At 40.2% G+C, this 22,261-nt stretch overlaps 1 protein-coding gene across 5 annotated transcripts in view; it reads left to right on the plus strand.

Annotated features, from left to right (window-relative positions):
- The window catches only part of LOC134220413 (probable serine/threonine-protein kinase DDB_G0282963), a 351,651-nt gene that overhangs the window by 290,474 nt on the left and 38,916 nt on the right, over positions 1–22,261 (plus strand). For all 5 annotated transcript variants that reach the window (XM_062699474.1, XM_062699470.1, XM_062699472.1 and 2 more), the window contains one exon: positions 12,857–13,169. In XM_062699474.1, coding sequence (XP_062555458.1) covers positions 12,857–13,169 — 313 coding nt within the window. The remainder of the gene's footprint in view (positions 1–12,856; positions 13,170–22,261) is intronic.

Below are 22,261 nucleotides of genomic sequence, written 5' to 3' on the forward strand. Positions count from 1 at the left end.
TTTGCAAGTGTCTCTTAATTTTTCCCGATGTGACGCTGTTAACGTGCTTTTAACGCATATAATCAATTTAAAAAAGTTTTATCAATTCCTTAATCATTTTAAGTCCAAACACATAACATGGAAACTGTGATGTCCCCGATGACTAACAATTACAACCGGTGATGCACAACCGTAGTACACTAAGCAGTGTTCCCACAGGAGCTATCCTTTCAACAACTCTTTCTCATAGAGTCCAATTTGTGCACGAGTGTGTAAACATCACTGGAATCTATTGGGAGCAGCAAAAATGCAAATTTAGATCGACTTAGTTGCGGCGGAAGTTTTTGCCACCCATTTGACGTCAATGGAACTTTCTTTGTGTCTCCCAGCATCCAACAATAAAGCAGATTGCTTCATGCGGAGGTAGAGAGCAGCATCGTTCCGCTAGGATCCGTCTGGTTAATGGAACGCACTATCGAGTCGAAGTCGGAGAACAACTATGGCAAAAAAGGCAGCCAGAAATTGTGCATGTCCGCCCACAGTTTCACCGATTCATGCCCATAAATCATAAACTTTTTCCCAGGACACATTACTTGTTCTGCTTCCGACGTAGGTACGGGACCCGATTGCTCGCGCCTTGCCACCTACTCTTTGTTAATGGAAACAAGCAATGGCAGGAACTTGCTCGTCGCCGTACAACAACGCCGGCAGTGAGTAAGGTCCGCTTTCAATCGAAAGTGTGACAAGACGCTTAATTTTGAAACATCAAGGAAACATGGCATTAAAAAGTATTATATGAAAATAGTTGTGTATGCAATGTGTTGGGAAATGATGACTTTTCAACACGAGTACTGACAATATCGAGTTTTGCAACAATCCAATGAATGTAAAAATGAACGCAATGATAACCCGATAGAAGTCCACACTTGTACAAGCCAGGACATCGGAAGCATACGCATACGCATCGCTACAAGCGATTGCCTCAACGTGATCAAAAACATAAACATTTTGGATTTTTGTGTAGTGGAATATATCACCCTCTCATCATCGTCTTCTACTTTTTCTTCTTCAATGACTTTACATTCCATTTGAAACCTGGCTTGCTTTTCAACCTTATAATCAAAAGTTATGCCTCGGGAGTCGAGAATGTTTCCCACCTGAATACATTGTAGACCGCACCGAATCGATAAGCTTTTGAAAAAGTGAACGCACATGGCGCGGTGCCTTAGATATCATAACCATTTGTATCCACATTTCTCTTGGATACAAAGCATTGTGTTGCTATGCTCGCTAATTTGCTCCAAAGTAGATTATACACGATGGGCAACAATTCCATTTATTCGAAATTGCAGAACATTCATGGTTGAAGGATTATAATTCAACTCGACGATATCGTAATACGCCATTATGATGGTGCATCCTTCAGTTTTATCGCGGCAGAAATTACATTCATCTGAGACAGAGAAACATAAAATTACAAATCGCATAGTCAGCAGTTTGCGCACAGTATTGTTAATTTTCGCTTTGGTAGCTCCGAAAACCGCGGCGAATGAGTCGTCCTTTTCTCCTTGCAATAAACCAAAGTCCTATCGCATCTATTTTTCGAATGCTAGCGAAATTGCCTTGGAGTTTGACACGTTACCATCTATAAGGATTATCACAAGAGGGCATCATTTTTGGTCTGGCACTAATAATTACATAACAAAGAGGACATTATTAGTATTTTTTTCTAATTCGTGCTCAATTACTGAAAATTTACTAGGTATAGTAATGAACAGACAAATTTGAAAAAAAAATTGAGCGGTATGTTTTATTTTTGTCAGCTCTTATAACATCGAGCAGCTACCAAAATGCGTTTTTTACGTTCCTCGGTTTCACGAACAAAACCACTTTCACAGCTCTCGTTGCTGTTTGCAACGCCAGACGACAACATTTGACGAACCACATTTGCGAAAGCGAACATATTTGCATAACATACTTCAATTTGCACGAGTGTTGGTCGCTCCGCTGGTGCTGGCTGACCCCACCGAGCGGGTAGTTCCATGCTAGTGTCATGTATGTCTTCCTTTTTGTTTCAGGTCACACGCCTAGCTCCGAACTCTGACGCCAATTGCAGTGACGACAAAGGCAATTTGCACACAAATTCATAGCTGTACGAAAACTACAATAACTGCGGCAAAGCACTTCTAGTATGAGTTCAAAAAAGCCATAGAAGAGTGACATTCCGCACCGCGCCATCATGACTAGGACAATTTGTGTAACATTTGTCACAATTAGCAAACATGTTAGAAGAATCGCTCAGATACCTATTGAGTAATGTCGAATAAGACCTTCGAGGAGGTGGCACTACTTTGTTACACTCAATCTTGCGCCTGTGTGTACCAGTTGACCTGATTAGGCCTTACGTTGGTTGGTGCCACTTGAAACAGATATAGTACGTGCTTAGAATGATGCAGATGCAGACAACGGGCAATCGATTTGCATATTGTCACATTTGAACCATCAATTGGCCATAGCAAATTACATGAATTGATTGCCATATTGTTATTAGATTTAAATCCAGTTGATGCGATGCATACAAGAGCTGATGGGACTGAGTTCTCATCAATTATACTCATATCTTTTGCTCATGATTCATATACTACACTTTTATTCTGTACAGTAAGAAGGCAAAGGGCATAATCATGAAATGGCTATTAGTCGGAATATTTTCTTGATTTTCACCTCTGACATTCTTCAAAAGAAAGTATTTTCGCATTGATTTCTCTGTTGAAATTATTCTAAATCAAAACTACCGTCGTCGGGGGTGACAATGGGTCAAATGGGGGTGAGAATGGATCACTGTTTCACCCACTTAGAATGCTTGTAGAATAGATTGAATGTATCTGAGGGCAAGAAGACTAAAATATAAGGATGCTGGGTCATTAGGCCGAAGGCCATTAGGCCGAATGGTCATTAGGCCGAATGGCCATTTGGCCGAATGGCCATTTGGCCGAATGGCCATTAGGCCGAATGAGAACTGGGGAGTGAGAAGTGAGTAGTGCGATGTGAGGATGAAGTAGAACGGAAGGAGAAAAAATGAAAAAGGAGGAAGAAGCAAGAAGGAAGAAGGAAGAATGAAGAAGAAAGAAGGAAGAAGGAAGAAGGAAGAAGGATGCAGGAAGAAGGAAAAAGAAAGAGGAAAGAAGAAAAAAAGGAAGAAGAAAGAAAAAAGAAGAATGAAGGAAGACGGGAGAAAGAAGGAAGAAAGACGAATGTAGAAGAAAGAAGGTAGAAGGGAGAAGAAAGAAGGTAGAAGGGAGAAGAAGAAGGTAGAAGGGAGAAGAAAGAAGGTAGAAAGGAGAAGAAAGAAGGAAGAAGGAATAGAGAAAAAGAAAGAAGGAAGAAGAAGGAAGAAGCAAGAAGGAAGAAGGAAGAAGGAAGAAGGAAGAAGGAAGAAGGAAGAAGGAAGAAGGAAGAATGAAGAAGGAAGAAGGAAAGAAGGAAGAAGGAAGAATAAAGATGGAAGAAGGAAGAAGGAAGAAGGAAAAAGGAAAAAGGAAGAAGGAAGAAGGAAGAAAGAAGAAAGGAAGAAGGAAGAAAGAAGAAGGAAGAAGGAAGGAGGAAGAAGGAAAAAGGAAGAAGAAAGAAAGAAGTGAAGAAGTAATAAGTAAGAAGGAAGAAAAAAGTAAAGAAGGAAGAAGGAAAAAGGAAGAAGGAAGAAGGAAGAATGAAGAAGGAGGAAGAAGGAAGGAGGAAGAAGAAAGAAGGAAGAAGGAATAAGGAAGAAGGAGGAAGTAAGAAGGAAGAATGAAGAGTGAAAAAGGAAGAAGAAAGAAGAAAGAAGGAAGATAGAAGAAGGAAGTGAAGAAGTAAGAAGGAAGAAGGAAGAAGGAAGAAGACAGAAGAAATAAGGAAGAAGAAATAAGGAAGATGGAAGTAAAGAAGTAAATTTCTCAAAATTAAGCATCTTCAATGAAAAAATATTTGGTAGGCGTAGTAGCGGACACCTTCCTACATAACCGGTACCAAATTGTTTTTCATGAAAAATTCCTAATTTTGAGAAAACCCGCGTTAGGTGTCTTCCGCTATACAAATTTCAGGTGGTTAACTCATGCTGGCTATTTGCGCATATACGATAGCTCCTGGATTCGGTAGCGGCGGGTAGGAAACCAACCACTGTATGTGATTCATTTTTAGTAATCGATCAGTACCGCGCAGAATTACTCCTGGGATTATTTCTAAAATATCTTCGGCAGTCAAAGGATTTCTCATCATTCAAAGGATTTCTTATCGAATAAAAATTTAACATTTAATGTTCACGAAGTCTGATTGGGATTCTTCAAATGTCTTAAATGGCCGGTATTCTGTGAAACCAAACCAATCATCGATACAAATGCGCAATTTTTACTACTATTTTGCCTATAGCTGCTCCAATTAACCATAAATAGTATTGATTGCTCCCAACATCAGTCAGTAAGGTGGCTCAAAAATCCTTTTTCAATTTTTTCAATGTTTCGCCCTTTTATTCCGTTCTATTTAACGCCCTGATGCTGTGGACAAAGTTTCAGACAAAATGTGTCAACGTTTGGGCGGTGTCAAGATTACATAAAAAATGTACGAAGAAACATCTAAAAACAGTAATTCGAAGTTTGGTTGCACCATTTACGATGAAGAACTATGATATTCCTGCAGTTCTTGCAGAATTGAATACAGAATGATATGCTGAAAGCCGTGAGAGGATTGGGGTTTATCAGGTAAAGTTATTGGCATTTTACTTAAGTGTTTTATGGGTTACTGTTTTAGTGTAAAAGAAACAAAATTTGCTCAAACTGTTTCATATTTGTAACGGCACAAACAAACTTTTTCTTGAGAAACGACAACGAGAGGAAGACGTACGTTAGGGATCAACAACAGACATTTGAATGGACAACAATAGGAAGACAATCGTAATGGGCTACTACAGACAAAGAGATGGGTAAAGTATGATTACAGTCTTACGTCAGTAACTTTCAAAAATGAGTTTAAAAGAAGGGACATGTATTCGAACAAATCTCTGATAGGCTTTGGTTGTTTTCCTCGGAACCGGAAGATGTTCAGTTAAAGCAGATCTGGGGCCACGATGCACCCCACACGCCAACACAACATCCCGAGTAGCCCTTGTCATAAGACGTGTTTGTACAATCCCATTGAATTCCACCACTTAATTGTATCTTGACAGATACGTATTTCGACCTCAACAGTAAAGCCGTCTTCAGTGTCTCGTACGAGAACCATTTTCACCGGATTACTGTCCGACATTCTGGCTACGTGCCCGGCCCACCGCAGTCTTCCGATTTTCGCGGTGTGCTCATTCGCCTTCTCTACGTACCGTCCGCCATCTGCACCCCATCATAGATGGTACGCAGCACTTTCCGTTCGAAAACTCCTAGTGCGCGTTGGTCCTCCACGAGCATCGTCCAGGCCTCGTGTCCGTAGAGAACTACCGGTCTAATAAGTAGTTTTGTAGATAGTCAGTCAGCACGGCGGCGAACTCTGTTCGATCGAATCGTTTTGCGGAGTCCAAAGTACGTACGATTTCCAGCCACTATGCGCCTCCGAATTTCTCTGCTGGTATCGTTATCGGCGGTCACCAGTGAGCCCAAGTACACGAATTCTTCAACCACCTCGATTTCGTAGCCACCGATAGAAACTCGTGGTGGGTGGCTTACATTGACCTCTCTTGAGCCTCTTCCTATCATGTACTTCGTCTTCTACGTGTTGATGACTACCCAGTAAACCACATATCGTATAACAAACAGCAAATAAAGTCGCATTTGTGTCCATCGGAAATCTGAATCGCATTGTATATCAAACTTTGTCAGATTATTGTCGAAAGATGTTGTATTGAATGCATCGTATACGATAATTTTTACCGTAGTGAAAATCAATCGTAATTGTGCGAATAAAAACTCGTAATGACTTATACTCTTTGCAATATCATAAATCAGTGCGAATGAATGTCTATGTAAATCGTAATATAATCGAAACCACTTCAGTCCAAATGGCTTGTAGAAGTTTCAAACAGCTGTGAAGATATAAACTGTGTAGTTCATGTTGGACAAAAATCCCACTTACATCAAGACGTGCAGTATGATGCGGTGGTAGAATATCCGCCTGCAAATCAAAAAATCGCATGTTCGAGACTTGGGGTTGGTAAGATTTTTTTTGCGGCTTTGAAGTTGATTAATAGATGATGTGTGGGCACGTTGTATTCGCGGCATTTCTGCAATACCTGACGTACGGTGAACACCTGGTCTGTGGTAGAGCGTTCACCCATAAATCCCGCCTGGTACTGCCTCACGAACTCTCTTGCAACTGGTGTTAGTCGATGGCATTAAATTTGGGAGAGTACCTTGTAGGCGGCGTTCAGCAATGTGATTTTGCGGTAGTTGCTACAATCCAGCTTATCGCCCTTTTTGTAGATGGTACGCGCAACACCTTCCATCCACTCCTGCGGCAGAACCTCATCCTCCCAAACCTTGGTAATGACCCAGTGCAGCGCTCTAGCCAGTGCCTCACCACTAGGGCTTCCATTTTTCCCGAGAATCAACTTCCCGGGAAACGGGAAATTAAATAATAATTTCCCGGGATTTCCCGGGATCCCGGGAAATAAAAAAAAACTCTCGAAACTAATTCAAAATCGTAGTTTGAATTTTGTCGTAAAATAAGATTTTGAAAATATACATTCGACATCAGGGAGGCTTGCTATTTTGTCCTCAAATTATGAAAGAGTTGTTGAAAGCCTGAGAACGTTTGTGTTCAGTTCGGAAAGCGTTAATTCCTTCTACGAAACATTCGCCATGTCATAAGTAACAGAATCTGCTCTGGCTCAAGAGTAAGATCTGCAGTGTCCTGATGAGCTCCACTATGTGCTACTTTTCCATTTTTTTCAAAAAAAATTTCAGGTTGTATTCGCATTTTTTTTCAGTTTTTGGACAATGACGGCTTCGAGAGATTCGCTTCTATTATCGCCAAAATATTCCTAACATGAACTATTCTTATACTCGACGACTTTTTTTAGTGCTAGAATATTCTGGTCAACTTTGAAGGATAAACCATTTTTATTCATGTATGTCCACTTGAACACATTTAATATTTAAAGCAGATGAGAATTCTTCCATTCGAAATAAAAAAGAACTTTCAGGCGAGTGCTTGATTGTCGTACTTTAATGATCCTGACTATAACATTTTTCTTCAGTCAAACTTTGCTTGAAATGCCGAACAGCACCTAAAACGCATCAAATTGTAAAAGTTTTGCGAGTATTTGTTGTAAGACAGTTATAATGATCGCATACCTAACATCTGTTTTCCATCAAGATCTGTTAGCCCACCAATATTATAAAATATTCCAATGAAATATTTCAGAAATATCGCAAAATACAAACGAGTCTTCGGAATATGAGTCTGTTCGGGAATGGAATCAAAAAGGATTGAAGGTCTTAAAAAAACCTTTGACAATAATAGGACAGACCTGCCAAAGCGGTCACTGCTATTGCCTGAATATCTGCGAACATTGGTAGCTCTGCTGTTTCACCAGAGACACTAAATTTTTAATTCGACTTCACAACGCTTACCGACGTTTGAACCTACTTAATAAACAAACGATAGATACAATCTGGTTCTTATGATTCTGTAACATTTTCAGTTATAACTTGAATGCTTAGACTTTAAAAGTTAAATAAATATTGAGATGATGCTAGTAAAAAATGTAATTGATACCCCAAAATCCGTTATCATCAAATTAAAAAAAATAAGACAATTATTACAAAAAAAATAGTATGTTCATTTCCCGGGAAATTCGGGAATCTGATACATAAATCCCGGGAATCGGAAATCATTTCCGGGAATGGAAGCCCTACTCACCACCGTGATTAAACAGCTCTCCTGGTAGTTGGTCAACTGCAGGGGCTTTGTTGTTTTTCAGCCGACCGATCTCCTTCTGGATTTCCTGGAGATTCGGAGCCGGAAGTCGTATGTCCTACGTGCTCCTAGGTTCATTACCATACCGCCACCGTTGTCTGCCATATCGCCATTCAGGTGCTCTTCGTACTGCCGCCGCCACTTTTGGATCACCTCACGCTCGTTTGTAAGAAACTTCTCGTTCATGTCCTTACACATATAGGACTGTGGTACGTGGCCCTTACGTGAACGGTTCAACTTCTCATAGAACATTCGTGCGTTATTAGCGTGGTACAATTGCTCCGTCTCTTCACGGGCTTGATCTTTCTGCTGGCGCTTTTTCCTCCGGAGAATCCAGTTTTGTCTGTTCCGCGCCCGTTTGTATCGTGCCTCGTTCGCCCTCGTGCGGTGTTGCAGCAATCTCGCCCATGCTGCATTCTTCTCTTCACTAAATGCTCACATTCGCCGTCATACCAGTCGTTTCTCTGATCCGGAGGCATCGTGCCTAGTGCAGCATTTGCGGTGCTACCAATGGCGGATCGAATATCTCTCCAGCCATCTTAGAGACGCTGCGCCTAGTTGCTCTTCCGTTGGGAGTGCCACTTCCAGCTGCTGGGCGTAGTCTTGGGCTAGTCTACTGTCTTGTAGCCCCCCAATGTATAGCCGCGGCGGACGACTCCGACGCGTCCCGACTAGAAGGTCGTATCAAAATTATATCAACATATGTTATTATGTTATACTAAATTTATATAACAAAATTTGTTAGAAACATGGTGCAGGATGTTGTTAAAATATCTAAATTTAAATCAAAAATTCTACTACTTGAAACAAAAACTATCAAATTTTGTTAGAATTTTATTATAAAAATAACATATTTTGATAGAAAATTTATAACAGAATCAGATACAAAATATATTGCTTACTGTGCAGTTGGAAAAAAAATTTACAGGTTGTGATAGGTCTCCAGATTGTGATCAACAATCAGAAATGTTTGATTGAAACTAACAACATTTCGAATTAGGCGGAGACTTTGCTACATCTATTTTAATTGCCTACTGTTGGACTATTCGGTGTTAAGCATTTTTTAAATCATATTTTGATAAAATCGTGTTAGAACATTTGAAAGACAATGGCTACTAAGAACAAAATTTTTAAAATAAGTTATAAATATCACAATATGTTATAATTGTATTAAATTTTTGTTATGCTATTCTAGTCGGGGTGTTGTACACTCTCGAGAGTTTTGAGCGCAGACATACTGCAACGATCAACGAGGTAGTGCCGATTAAATATTCGCACTGCGGTAAGTGTGTAAGTTCGTGATGTTGGAGAAGAATTTACCATCGATTAGAACGTGGTCGATTTGGTTTTCCGTTACTTGATTAGGTGATTTCCATGTGGCCTTGTGGATATTCTTGCGGGGGAAGAAAGTACTTCGGACTACCATTCCGCGGGAGGCTGTAAAGTTTATGCATCATTGACGGTTGTCGTTCGATACGGTATGCAGACTATTTAAATTTTTAAAAACCGATTTGTTTTCTAGTTAAATTGTGTACGCAAAAAAAATGTATCAAAAAATTGATCAATTTTTGACGCCGGGTCAGCTAGTTTCGATCCCCGGCCTTCCTTGGGCATAAGGTATGATATACGAATGCGAAAAAAAAGTCAAATTTTCACCGATGAAATATTTCAATCGACATGGATCCTTAAACCAGAAGTCAAAACGGCTTAACATCCGAGGTGCATTCACTTTGCATAATAGTTGCCTTTAAACATAGCGTGTGCTGTAGTCAACTCAATTTTGACCAAAATGTCACTTACACCTCTCTGCTTCTAACCCCCTCATTTAAAAAATGTTCGAGAATTACAAATCCCTATCAGCTTCTTTTTGATTTCGAGGTGATTTAAGGGTGGGCCAAAGACAAAAAAAACTTTGAATTTGTTTAAAGTATCCTACAATTGTCAAATCGTTATGAATTCAAATGTACAACCCCAATCTGAAATTTTGCCAGGACTCCTTAATAATCAGAAAGAAGCTGATAGATATATTTGAGTCGGCATTTAAAAAAAAAATTAACTACCCTAGAGCGCATAATGACCAGATTTTATCCATTAAAGAAAAGTATTTTTGTTTACATATTTTTTATAAATTTATTGTCATCTTGATGAAGACTAGCTTTGCCCTTTATTGAACATAAATGACTTACCAACGGATAAGAATCAGTTTATCTTAAACAAAGGTTTTCTTATTTTTTACCAGATAATTTGAATCTAAGGAATCATCGACCTCAAAAATCTTCCGATCATTTTTTATATTAAACGTTAAACCTTAAAAAACCATTGGATGTTGCTTCATAGTTAAATGTACAAACAAAAGCAACCTAAAATAAAATAAACCATTACTCCTTAGAGCAAACCGAATACCTAGTTCCTAATAATGCAATCTAATTATACAATGCAATCTAAACTCATCTAATGACAGTTGAATAATACAGACCTAATTCGATTGGAAAATAAAAAAATAAAAAAACTTGAAGTTGATGAATCTCCACTTGATTATCTTCAAGGTTGTTATAACTATCCCGAAAACCGGGGAAAATCCAACAATTATAACGGAAAATCCGGAGAAAGAACGAGATTTCTGTTTTTTCGTAATAATAAACCATTGTTGCATAATGTGTACATTTAATACGAAGGATTAAATTGTTTGTCTTCGCTGGAAATGTATGCAAAGAATAATAGTGACGCACAGTCGTTTTGATTCCAAAGTCGAGTTCAAGAAGTGAAACATCGTTTAAGACGATTGCACCACCTTTGCTAATACACCTGTAGTTCGGCGTCCCAAAGTCCAAAGCAAACTCCTATTACCAATTGCGCCGGTCACGTAAAAGGTCGGTCGCGTGTCGCACTCAAAGGAAATAAAATGCCTCCGTAACACAATTTATGATATTTACCTACTGACTCTGCTGGCATCGCTTGATTGAAAACAACAAAAAAACGAAACATTTCGGGGGCATAACAACTACCCGAGCAAAGTCGGTTAACAAAGTGAGAACAAATTGATATTAAGCTCTGCTGTTGAAATTATATTGAAAACAAAATTTGATGTCAATTGTTAGTTAATACAAATTGATATCGAAACATGTTTTCAATATGCATTCCTCAGTTACCATAATTATAGCAGCTTTACATCAAATTATGCTGTCGATTATCTAAAATGTGTTTTACGAAGATTAAAAGCAATCTGCAAACAAAATAATGTTGTTGTTATGAATACTCATAAAAATAATCTAATTGAATACTCATTTTGTTATCAAATTAAAAATCTCATGATATCAAATTTAGTAATCATGTTGATTTCATTGATAGCAAAATGGGTTTTCAGTATGATTTCACAGTGTAAAAATATGCTCTCATTTCTGCTGTGTTAACCGTTAATCCATACAAAACGAGATCAACTGAAGTAATCAAATAATTGACATCATGACAGCAAATTTTGATTTCAGTTTGATTTCAAACTTTGCTCGGGTATGGTGCCTGCGCGCTTGTACGGAACCATGGCATGGCAATGCACTTGGCCTTCACGCAAACTTGGCGTTGACCGACGCAAACCGACCGGGTGATTGCTTCGCGCACCCGTTCGTTGATTGATGCGTGTGTAGCTCGTTAGGGGGTACTCTGGTCGCTTTTGGGTACTATAATCTTATTGAGCTCAGTAGAGGCTAAAGATGACAAACAAAAATAACAGCAAACAGATCAAATTCAATCTCTGCAGTGCCCGCCCTATACATCGCCAAATATTGCATTTTATGGTTCCTTGTTATTATTTGGATGGTAATAGGTAGGTAATAATTTTCATGTTTATGCGTGATAATAACCACAGCAAGATTGGCTGTGTCACTCAAACGATTCTATTTGAAATCGAATGTCAATTTAACTTGTAATTTTTTTAGCCTGAAATTTTGCATACTCATTTATTTCGACTAAAAACCGTAATTATTCGACCTGATGACATGTAATAAAAGAAACGCTTTAGATAGGTCAAATCAGAACTTTAGGGAGATAGATCCCACTATTTTTATCGATTCGCATTTATTTGTATTCATTTTGATGCAGTGCAATAATTTATGGAATAGATTTAGATTTTTTTTTCCAAACTGAGATATTTTTAGAGAAAAACAATATTTTGTTAATAACTTGGATCTCAATGATAGATCTAGCCATTTTTTTTAATAACGAAAAATAAGACCGTATTCCATATCGAATGCAACCTGTTTCTAGCGAATTGGTTAATGCTAATGGATTTGGATAAAATCCAAAATCTCATTTCTTTTTCATATATGACTTACTTCTTATAAATGATGTGTATGTAAATTGATGGAAATAATGTAGTAAGTGCTGTTTCTCCAAACTACATTTTAATTTTATAATACCCGAGAACGACAACGTCACCGTTAGGTGGATTGATTTGACCTTACCTTCGATTGAAACCTGTCAGATAAATACAAATAATTTTGTTAAAAGAGATACCTTCTTAAACAGCCCTGAAAACACATCAAACGTGATACTGTTTTGAACGTTTCCGATTTCATAAGAAATAAATGTTACCTAAGTACCTCCAACCGTATGCCTCTATCAACGCAACGATACATCTTGTTAAACACGATGGAGTGTGATTGCTTCTCGCTACATCCTCACATTTGCGCGATGTTGTTACATGAAACCAGCCCTTGGAACATGTTTGGTTTTTTTTACTTTAGCCTACCCAGGAACTTGTTTGACAAACGCTGCATATGCAAACGTTATCTTAATTATCGCTTTTATGTTTCAACTCAACTTCATGATCAGCTCTGGTTGGCACTCACAAATCGCCTCCATCGTATCACGTAAATGAAATCCAACCAGCTCTTCAATCACCTAATCGCATGTTTGTTTTTTTTCTCCTACCTCGTTGCAGTTCAAAATCCAATTTGACGATTCATTAACCTCGACCTTTGAGTACCCATCGGAGACGTCGCTGCTGGAGGCTACCAACAACGGCTTCGAGGACGAGGTGGCGGAAGGTCTGAAGGATGCAGCCGCCATCCTAGCCAGCAGCAAGATCAACATTGCTGGCAACACCAGCACAGGTAGCAGCATTACGACCCCAGCGACGACAACGACGACGACGACGGGGAGCGCCGGTGGCGGTGGTGGTGGTGGAGGCCTCACCTTCGGTGACAACGGATTGCTGTCGCACAAGAATAACCTCCTCTCGTCGATGCCACTAGGTGAGCATTTGGGTAAAAGTTTTTCTCTTTATCTTTAACTGTATCACGTGGGAAATTGAACTCCATTACCTAATTCCCGATTTCCTTTTATCATCCTTTTCATAAGTCTCAGTTTCATTAGATTTGTTTTTAAAAGTACTGCTAGATATTGGTAAATGTTTGTCATGTTTCGCAACGTACGCTAATTGTTCTAGAATCAAGAATATTCGACTAGCGTATCTGTATCCCATCACACACAAACGCCCCACACTGTTAAGATGTTTCTTCAAATATTTCAACCTTCCCATCGCTATTACTGCCCATTATAAGAGCAATTCATTTTTTAAATTTTCACTCAGTATGGATGGGATCACAAAGGCAATTCAGCCTTTGTAACATTGATATGTTGCAAGTTTCAACTCTCATTTAAGTGTTTATGATGCGCGATGTTCGTCTATAAATCGTTCTGAAAACAATTAAAGGTACGATAGCTCTTACGTCAAATATGAAATTATGCGCAGTAGGTTTTATTTATTAATCAATATATATGTGCTAAAACTGCTTGACTTAATTTTATTGTTGACTCTATTAAACACGGTAAATCATCGAACAAAGTAATGCCAGTGTTCACAACAACGCCAATTTCCTTTCGGTCTGATTTATAGTTTTATTAGAAAAACATCCTGTGAGCATCACATCCGAGCGAACGATAGTAAAATTGAAATTTTATTTTGATACTAGTGGAATCTACCCGATCTCGCTCGGGTTGTTTTTTTTTACCAAATTGTCATTCCTTTATTTGATTGTAGCGTCGCACTTTAGATCGATTTCAGTTCTAGTTTAATGTCTTTCTTCAAAACTCATGCAAATATTACAATTTGAGTATTTTTCCGATTTTCCCATTTCGCTGGCTTTTCATTCGGCTTTTTATTTATATAAGCTGATACGAAAAGCTGATCTCAAAACGAATTCATTAGTGAGGAAATCTTGCGAATCGGTTCATCCGTTCGTTAGTTATATTGCCTCAAAGGAAATGTAAACTCATTTTTATATATAGAAAGAAGATTGTGAAAGCGTAGTTGTCATTAAGGTATCTTGGATCCTTTCGAAAAGTGTTTCAAGAAAACATACACCTACGACCGAGCGCATGCAATATGCTTCAACAATTCTCTGTATAAAAAAACTTACACAATCTGTTTCGATCGAGTAAAAATATAAGCGAAATCGTTAACAGTTTTATAGAAGCCTCATTCAAAAATCCTTCAATAAATACTAACATTCATATAGTTAGCCGCGTCAATCACTCTACCTTAAACTCAACCTTAACTTCAAGGTGACAGTCGAATGATTTTTTTTTCTGTCTTTATTAAGGGGACTTTCAGCCCTAGGCTGGCTCGTCTCCGAGTCGAATGAATTAAATAAGACCAGAGCAGCAGTGCGAGATTACTTTCAACAAACTTCGGAAGATTTTTTTAGATACACATTCTTTTGATCGTTTTAGAACGTACGAGTGATTCCAGTTCAGATCCAGTTTTAAGTTTAATTTGAGTTTGATTTAGGAAATGAAACAGAACTAAGTTGCTCAGTATCTGTACACTAAAGCTTTATGTTTCTGATTTCAACATGAAGCTAACAACGAAATATAATAATGAAATTCGCAAATTGTCTGCCATTTGCTTCCAGTACATAGGGTATATGGATTTGTATAACTGAAACGTTACTTGAAAACTTCTTCATTATTTTGCTCAAAAATATAGTTTATATTAATTTTGCTTTCATTGTCATGCTGAGCTGTGCTCGGGAAGCCAACCCAAGTTCTACTGTGTTGCATAGTCAGAGATTCAGCTGGCCGTCTGGCGGTGGGTAATAAATTGTTTAAAAAATCAAACACATCGTGGGCTTCGCAAAATGAAAATCGGAACTCCGGGAAGGCCGTGGCAAGTGTACCAACTAGTTAGCAGCAGCCGTTGTTGCTTTTCTGATGTTGTTGCATATTTGACTGTTGTTCATAAATTAACGAGCAACGAGCAGCGAATGGCATCGCTTCGCAAACGGCACAACACAATCAAACGAAACCGTGCTCGCGCACTGACGAGGTAATTAACCTCGATGAAAAAGTACTCGCGTGGTATGGTGCCCTCCTTTTTTTGGGATACCTGTCAAGTGGAATTGTTATTGGAGCATCACTTTTCTTTTGAAATTCATCTATATCTGAAAGCTATGGAACTGTTCATTTTTTTGTTTCTTTTTTGTAGAATAGTGTAACTGACATAATTCTCTGACGCTACTTCTGTGCACATTAGGTGTTTGCAGAAAAGTTTTGAAACATCTTACAAAATATTGATTAGTTGTTTGCATTTGAATAAATTATGTCAAAATTCATTAGGTGGATGAATCCCCCTTCTCTCCATATTTCTTGTTCGACGTTCTCAATTATGTGAAAAACGAATGTTAAAATGGAAAAACAAAACTTTTGACAATAAGATGCTTACGGTGGTTTAGATGTGTCATTGGAAAACATTTTTTCATGTTGATTAAGATAAAGGGAGAAGGACCTTTTTGGCAGCACCCGAGGTCCCACTAATTTACCCGTTATTTCAAAATTTTAACTCAATTTCAGTATTCTTTCCACATTCTATGGTGCTTTTGGCAATATCACGGTTTAGGGTAATTTGGCCGAATGCCGTAAGCCGAATAGCTAAAAAAAAACTTAAGGGGCAGCTACTTTGTGAGTTCATAATCATGGGTATAGTCCGTATGGCATAAATACGTTAGGCATAATATGCTCCAAAGTACGGTCGTACGACATTTCTACGAAAATTAATTCCTCGAATAAAACAATTATTTTCAGGCAAATGTTATTTTCGGAGAAATGTCAATCGCGAAAAGTGCCACGTAAAGGCTATATGTTCACTCCAAAAACATACTTTTTATAGAAGGCCCAAATACCCATAGTGTTATATACCAATCGATTCAGTTCGACGAATTGAAATGATGTCTGTGTGTGTATGTGTTTTTTTTTTTCTTCCTAAGCAATGAAAGGGGAATCTGCTCAACAGACATCCTGGATTGTCCAGGAAGTGCGGGGTTAGGGATCACCTCCAACAGCAAACGAGGGAGGCAGGACTACATCCCCGACCCGCTAAACCGTTTCCATTGCCGCCAAGCCCATAGTCCCTTCGGTACAACCAGAAAGTAATGCTTCAAAGGGGGGGCAGTGCCCAACGCACCCTCGAGGTTAGCTGCGTGTCCTTGCAGCACCGAACATCGTAACTCGCTTTTTAAGAAGAACACCATGGTATCGTGCCAGCGCGTTGCCGGCTTTCCAGGTGGCCTTACCGCCCTATGTCCTCGGAAGGTGGGAAGGGTCGACTTCGCGCCTGCTTCCCTCTGCATGACTGGTATTAAGAATGATGATGCCGCGTGCACCCCAAATTGACCTCTCTGCGATAAGGTCTATTCGCCAACACACAGAGGGACTTGCCGACGCGGTGCCTACGCATGCCCCAGCCTTGACGAGGACCCCTTTCCGTCCTCGGACTCGGAACTCGCCCGGTTGACCGACGCCGCGAAAGCGACGATACCATGTTGTTCTTCGCGCGGCCACTTGTTCGATAAAAGGATCGAGTTCGACTCCGAAACCTTGGACCACCTCTTATTTGCGGCTGAACTAGCCATCCTTGAGTCCACGCGCCACCTTCTGTGTGACTCCGAGACGATTTGGACGATAGCCGATAAAACGGCGTTCCAGCCAACTTCATTTTTACACATACTCCGAACTAGGGTGTCCGGGGTAGTGTCCAGACCACATGTGGCAAGCATCTGGTCACGCATTGCGCGAAAACGTGGGCACACGAACAAAACGTGTTCCGCCGAGCAAGCCAGCTGCGTTACCTGCACTGTGATTTTGCAGCACGCTTAAACGCCGGGCACATCGAACCCCCCATGGGGTGCTTGCTGTTCACAGCTTCGCTGGAACAAATCATACAATTGGGAGGGTTCGTGCAGCATTGTGCCTTATGTCCCTCCAATCCGCAGAACTTGCTTCTGTCAGGCCCTTGGCAGTCCCATTGCTTGTGCCCCGGTTCCAGGCACGTGAAGCAAAGTTCGGGTTGCTCGTATATGCTCACAAGGCACACCAACCATCCCACCTTGACGCTCCCTAACTTGACTACCTTGGAGGCGTCCGCTGCAGATAGCCGAACCAATGCTACCTGCGTCCCTGCCGAACCTTTCCGTAGCCGAACGGCTGCGGTGGGCGTCTCCACTTCACACTGTCGCCGCATTGCCGTGACGAGCTCTTCGACTTCGGTACGTCTGATTCGACGTACGTCGGCGCCGAGTTCACCGAGCTTGACGTCACTCCTCATCGCCTTCAAGACGTCCAAGCACTTAGCCTCGTCCGCCGTGATGACTAGGGCATCGCCCCTGGAGCGATTGTCGCCTTCCCTAGACTTCTTGCTACCCTCATTCGCCTGGGCCTTCTTTTCGGCCCTTGACGTCTTCGGTTTCCTCTTGTTCTTGACCAGGGTCCAGGAGGCGTCATCCCCTCTATTTCCCTGGTCTGGTGCGGCTGAGAGCTTTCAGCCTGCCGTAACCCCTTACCATAGTCTTTCCTGGGTGGACGGAGGTTTGCAGGTACTTCCTCCCCCGGTTTTGGAAATACCTGGCCGGGGTTCAGCTTCCCAGCCCCACTACCCTTGTTCAGGGTGTATATGTGTGTGTATGTGTGCGCAAAAATGTCACTCATTGTTCGGGCACTTATCCTCAACCGATTTGCTCGCAACAAGTTGCATTCGACGCAGACTTCTATCCCATTGTTTCCTATTGTTAATTGGCCAGATCGGACTATGGAATCGGATGTTATGGCAGCTGAGCAAGGATGAAAAGCCGATCTTCACTGTTGCCTGTCATTTGCTCTTGAAGTTATTTGCGCCTGAAAGCGTGATGTAGTTTAGAAATTGGACTCCACCGTGATTCACCTCAATGTCATTTGACACTAATTACGCTCTAACGCCGCCGATTTCAGATTTAGACCAATGACCTGTACGCCAAAGTTAAATTTGCGATTTAAACATTACAAGTTCGTAAACGACTATAGGGGGAAGGGCAGGTGTGATGATCTTCGAATTAGGGGGAGGGTGTAGAGAAGTGGGGTATTGTTTAACTGTTTATCAATTCAGAGTAACTTCTGAACCCATTGGCCGATTTCAACCAAATGTGGAACACATATTCTGTGTCCTAAGGAACCGTTCACAAATTACGTAATTTTGAGTAATTGGGTAATTTTGAATCCCCTCAGTGGCGTAGCCACGGGGGTGGTTTTGGGCATAAAACCCCCCCCAAAGACAACATTTTTAGAAGAAATTTTTTTTTTCGCAGTAAAAAATGTTCGGAAACCCCCCCCCCTTAAACCAATTTTCTGGCTACGCCACTGAATCCCCTCCCTCCCCCTACACTGATATGTAATTTGTGAACGGTCTCTAAGGGATGATCTTTAAAAAAAGGGGAGGATGTGAGGGAATGGGTATTGTTTAGTTTTCGATTAGCTTAGTGTACCGTCGTCGGAAGTGACAATAAGTTAAATAGGGGTGAGAATGGGTCACTATTTCAGCCATTTAGCATGCTTGTAGAATAGATTGAATGCATCTAAAGGCAAGAAGACCAAAATATAAGAGACCTTTTTGAACAATTTTGCTCTACGACCTCCAGACTGCCGGTGAGAGCAATGACCCATTCTCAACCATTTGGTCATTTGGAAAAGGGGGAGGTGTGTGGGTGGTGTAGAGTGCGAGGGTATGCATGAGTATGTTAAGCATAATAACGTTAAACATAATGTATGTTGAGCATAATGGACGTATGCTCCTCCGTTCTTTAGTTCATCCGAGGTTCTGAAAGATTGTACTTACTTGATACTTGATGGGCTACAGCTCTTCGATGAATATACGCTGAATGGAGTATCATCCACTGGGCTCCTGGGCCAATTGCTTCCAGTCGCCCTGAACGTTGAGCGCCCTCAGGTCCTCTTCAACAGCAAAAAGCCGACGTGTACGCGGCCTTTCACGAGCCTCCTTCGGGTTCTCTTCTGAATATTATCTTCGCTTGACGTTCTAAAAGGCTGTATACTTCTCAAAATCCAAACAGAATTCCTCAAGAGTAGCAAATCCTCGACAATAACATTTCCCTAACAATGGCTTTTCGACGAAAATGATATTGTCCCGAAAATGACATATCCCTGAAAGAGCGCATCATTAACATAAACCCATTTGGCATAAAGGTCGTTGTGGGTCGGAGGGAGACAAGGAAATAAATTTCGAATGGATGAAATCACAAACAGCAACCAATCTCCAGCTCCACGGCAATGCCATCGAAACAGGCCATTTTTGCAATCAACTCTTTTTGTTCAGAAAATGCTGGTCCTGAGAAGATCCATTTTTCTCCCTATTGCGCTTTTCCAATAAATAACTGCGACCAAACTTGATGACTTTCCGGTAACACGCCACCATTTGGAAATAATTTTCAGCATCGCCACTGCATCACGCGGGATCGCAACAGACAACATTTTTGTAATCAACCCTTTCTTCACATAACATGCTGGTTCGTTGAGGTGGAATGATGACCACCGACGCCGACGTCCACCATCAATGCGATGGTTTTCCGTTGAATATGCTACCAGTGCCATCGTGCTGCTGTTTTCGCTCCACTGCGTCCGCTCTGCGTGAAATCTTGTTTGAACTGACGATTAGATCCAAATCAGCAAGTTGCTTGATTTTGATGTCTGTGCTAGTGATGCATGCCACGGATTGGTTGTTTTTTTTTAATTTTCAATAATAAATAGTTAAATATCTGTATTTTTAGAACAATATAATGATGCGTTGACTCATCCTTGATCGAATGGTCCAAAAATATTGGAAATTTATCGAGAAACAGTTGAGATATTAACGTTCAAGGTCTAACATATTTTCGTGACGGTCTCCGATTTTCGCAATCGCAAAGTGTACCCTAGTATAGAAAAGACAGACGTAGTCCTACGTCAAGACTGAGAATCAAATTGCAATTCCTAGCAAGGCCAGGTACATACAACTAGTTAGTGTCATACAAAAGTGCTGTCCAATGAGAGCTTGAAGTAGCTCGAAGTTTCTCCCTGTCCTGCTCATGCCCATTTGTTGACAAAATAGAACAAGCAGGACGGGAACAACTTCGAGCTACTTCGAGCTGCTCATTGGACAGCACTAAAGAGTGCATGCTTCTCGGTGCGAATCAGAAGAAGAAGAAAATATGCTCTCGTAACACGAATCTTTGCTCTTCTCTTTCGTACTTTTACGTTTCACTCTTTTTCGATTTGTTTCTCTCAAAGAGATCCGCTCCTCATTTTCCCGCAACAAAGAGCATAGTTTTCTTATTTCCAAGGGAATGCCAAGCCTGGTCTCAAAACATCGAAATGACATTTCTCAACACTGATCGTGACCAAGATGAATACACCACTAGGTGTTCCAATCTGCCAAATTCACGATTCAGCCATCTTGGATTTTAGTATGGGAGAGCCAGCCGGTTTGTTGTCGTTTTGCACTGAAAATGAATTTTTCACCCCCGCCTTCCTCTCTTCCACAAACTAAGCACATTGCAACACCTAGCTGTGTATTCATCTTGTTCGTGACTAAGCATTGCTAAGCATTACTAAGCAGTCAGATTTATTCCATAACATCATTGCCAGGCCCACTGGATTAAATTGGACCAATATCAATAGTTTTCTGTGGAATGGAATGGAAATCTTCAATTATTTGTATTTCATGATTCCACCAAGAACAGAACATTTATTTCAAACCTCAGGCATGTAGGGGAACGGTTCGGAACTTCATCTCATAGCTCCTATTTCCATCCCATCAAAAACAAAGTAATGAAATTGAATTTGGTGTGTTTCTTATTTTTTGCACTACAACATGTTGCATAAATTATAGCCAATTGAAGCTTGTTGAAGCATAATTTGGCAAAATAATTTAAATGACTACAGCGCCACTAGCGTTATACTACTTATGCTTCTACTGCTATGATTGATGTTCAATGTGTCGGCCACCTATCTCATAACTGCTCCGTCCCATTCTGTGTTAATGTTGCAGATATAAATGGGCCAAAAGCGTTCTCCTCGCATTGAGGAGAAACAAAAGCTGTGCCTAGAAAACCGCCTATCAGCACGCACACAAACCAACATCACGTGCCAAGCATAAACGCTGAAATTTCTTCTCTTGTTTTCACAGCTTATCAAAAGTTTGTTTCCACAACAACTAAATACATCATCAGCATCATCATCTTCGCCTCCACAAGATAAAGTTATGTGTGTTAAACTGAGGAAAGCCGTCGCTAATCAAATCATGAGCTCGATATAGTTGCTTCCTTAGCCTATGAAATGTATCACTTTCTCGTGCCACCTGTTTTAATGCATTAGGGGAACGACGTAACTTTTGAGGACGAGTTGGTTGTACTATATTAGTAACAACAAGGCATTATTTAATAGCGATGATGGTGGATTTGCTTGGTGCATTAATTAATCACCTATACAAGAATTTATATTTCAGCTAGGGGAACTGTTCCGACTGCTGAAAAAAATCTCAAAAATGAATAACAAATCAAATACTTTTTCATTGCTTTGTTTTTGATGGGATGGAAATGGGAGCTATGAGATAAAGTGCCGAACCGTTCCCCGATATTTAAAAAAGATACTCAACAAGCCAAGCATAAACATTAAAAACTAACTAAGTTTGAAATATACAAGCTTATGTCAGTCCAATCAATTACAATTTGTAATGACTCAAACTTTAATTGGTTTTTTATTTTCGCAAAGAAAAATGAACGCGGCGAAAAATTGATTGTCTGCCTTTTTTGACAACATTTAGTCTCCTCGATTCAATTAAAATCAGCTCGGATATGATAAGAATGGGGTGAGAATGGGTCGAAAATAAAAACCGGTCAATATATTTTATAACTTAGCTTTCTTATTCTCAGGATCATTAAATCCATTACCTAACTGCATCCTAGGGCAATCTCACTCCTCTAACCCTTTGTCACCTCCGATGGCGGTACGAGCACGTTGCATTCAAAGTTCACGTCCTGATGCA

The sequence above is a fragment of the Armigeres subalbatus genome, chromosome 3 (assembly GCF_024139115.2).
Source record: "Armigeres subalbatus isolate Guangzhou_Male chromosome 3, GZ_Asu_2, whole genome shotgun sequence".
Classification (NCBI taxonomy): Eukaryota; Metazoa; Arthropoda; class Insecta; order Diptera; family Culicidae; genus Armigeres; species Armigeres subalbatus.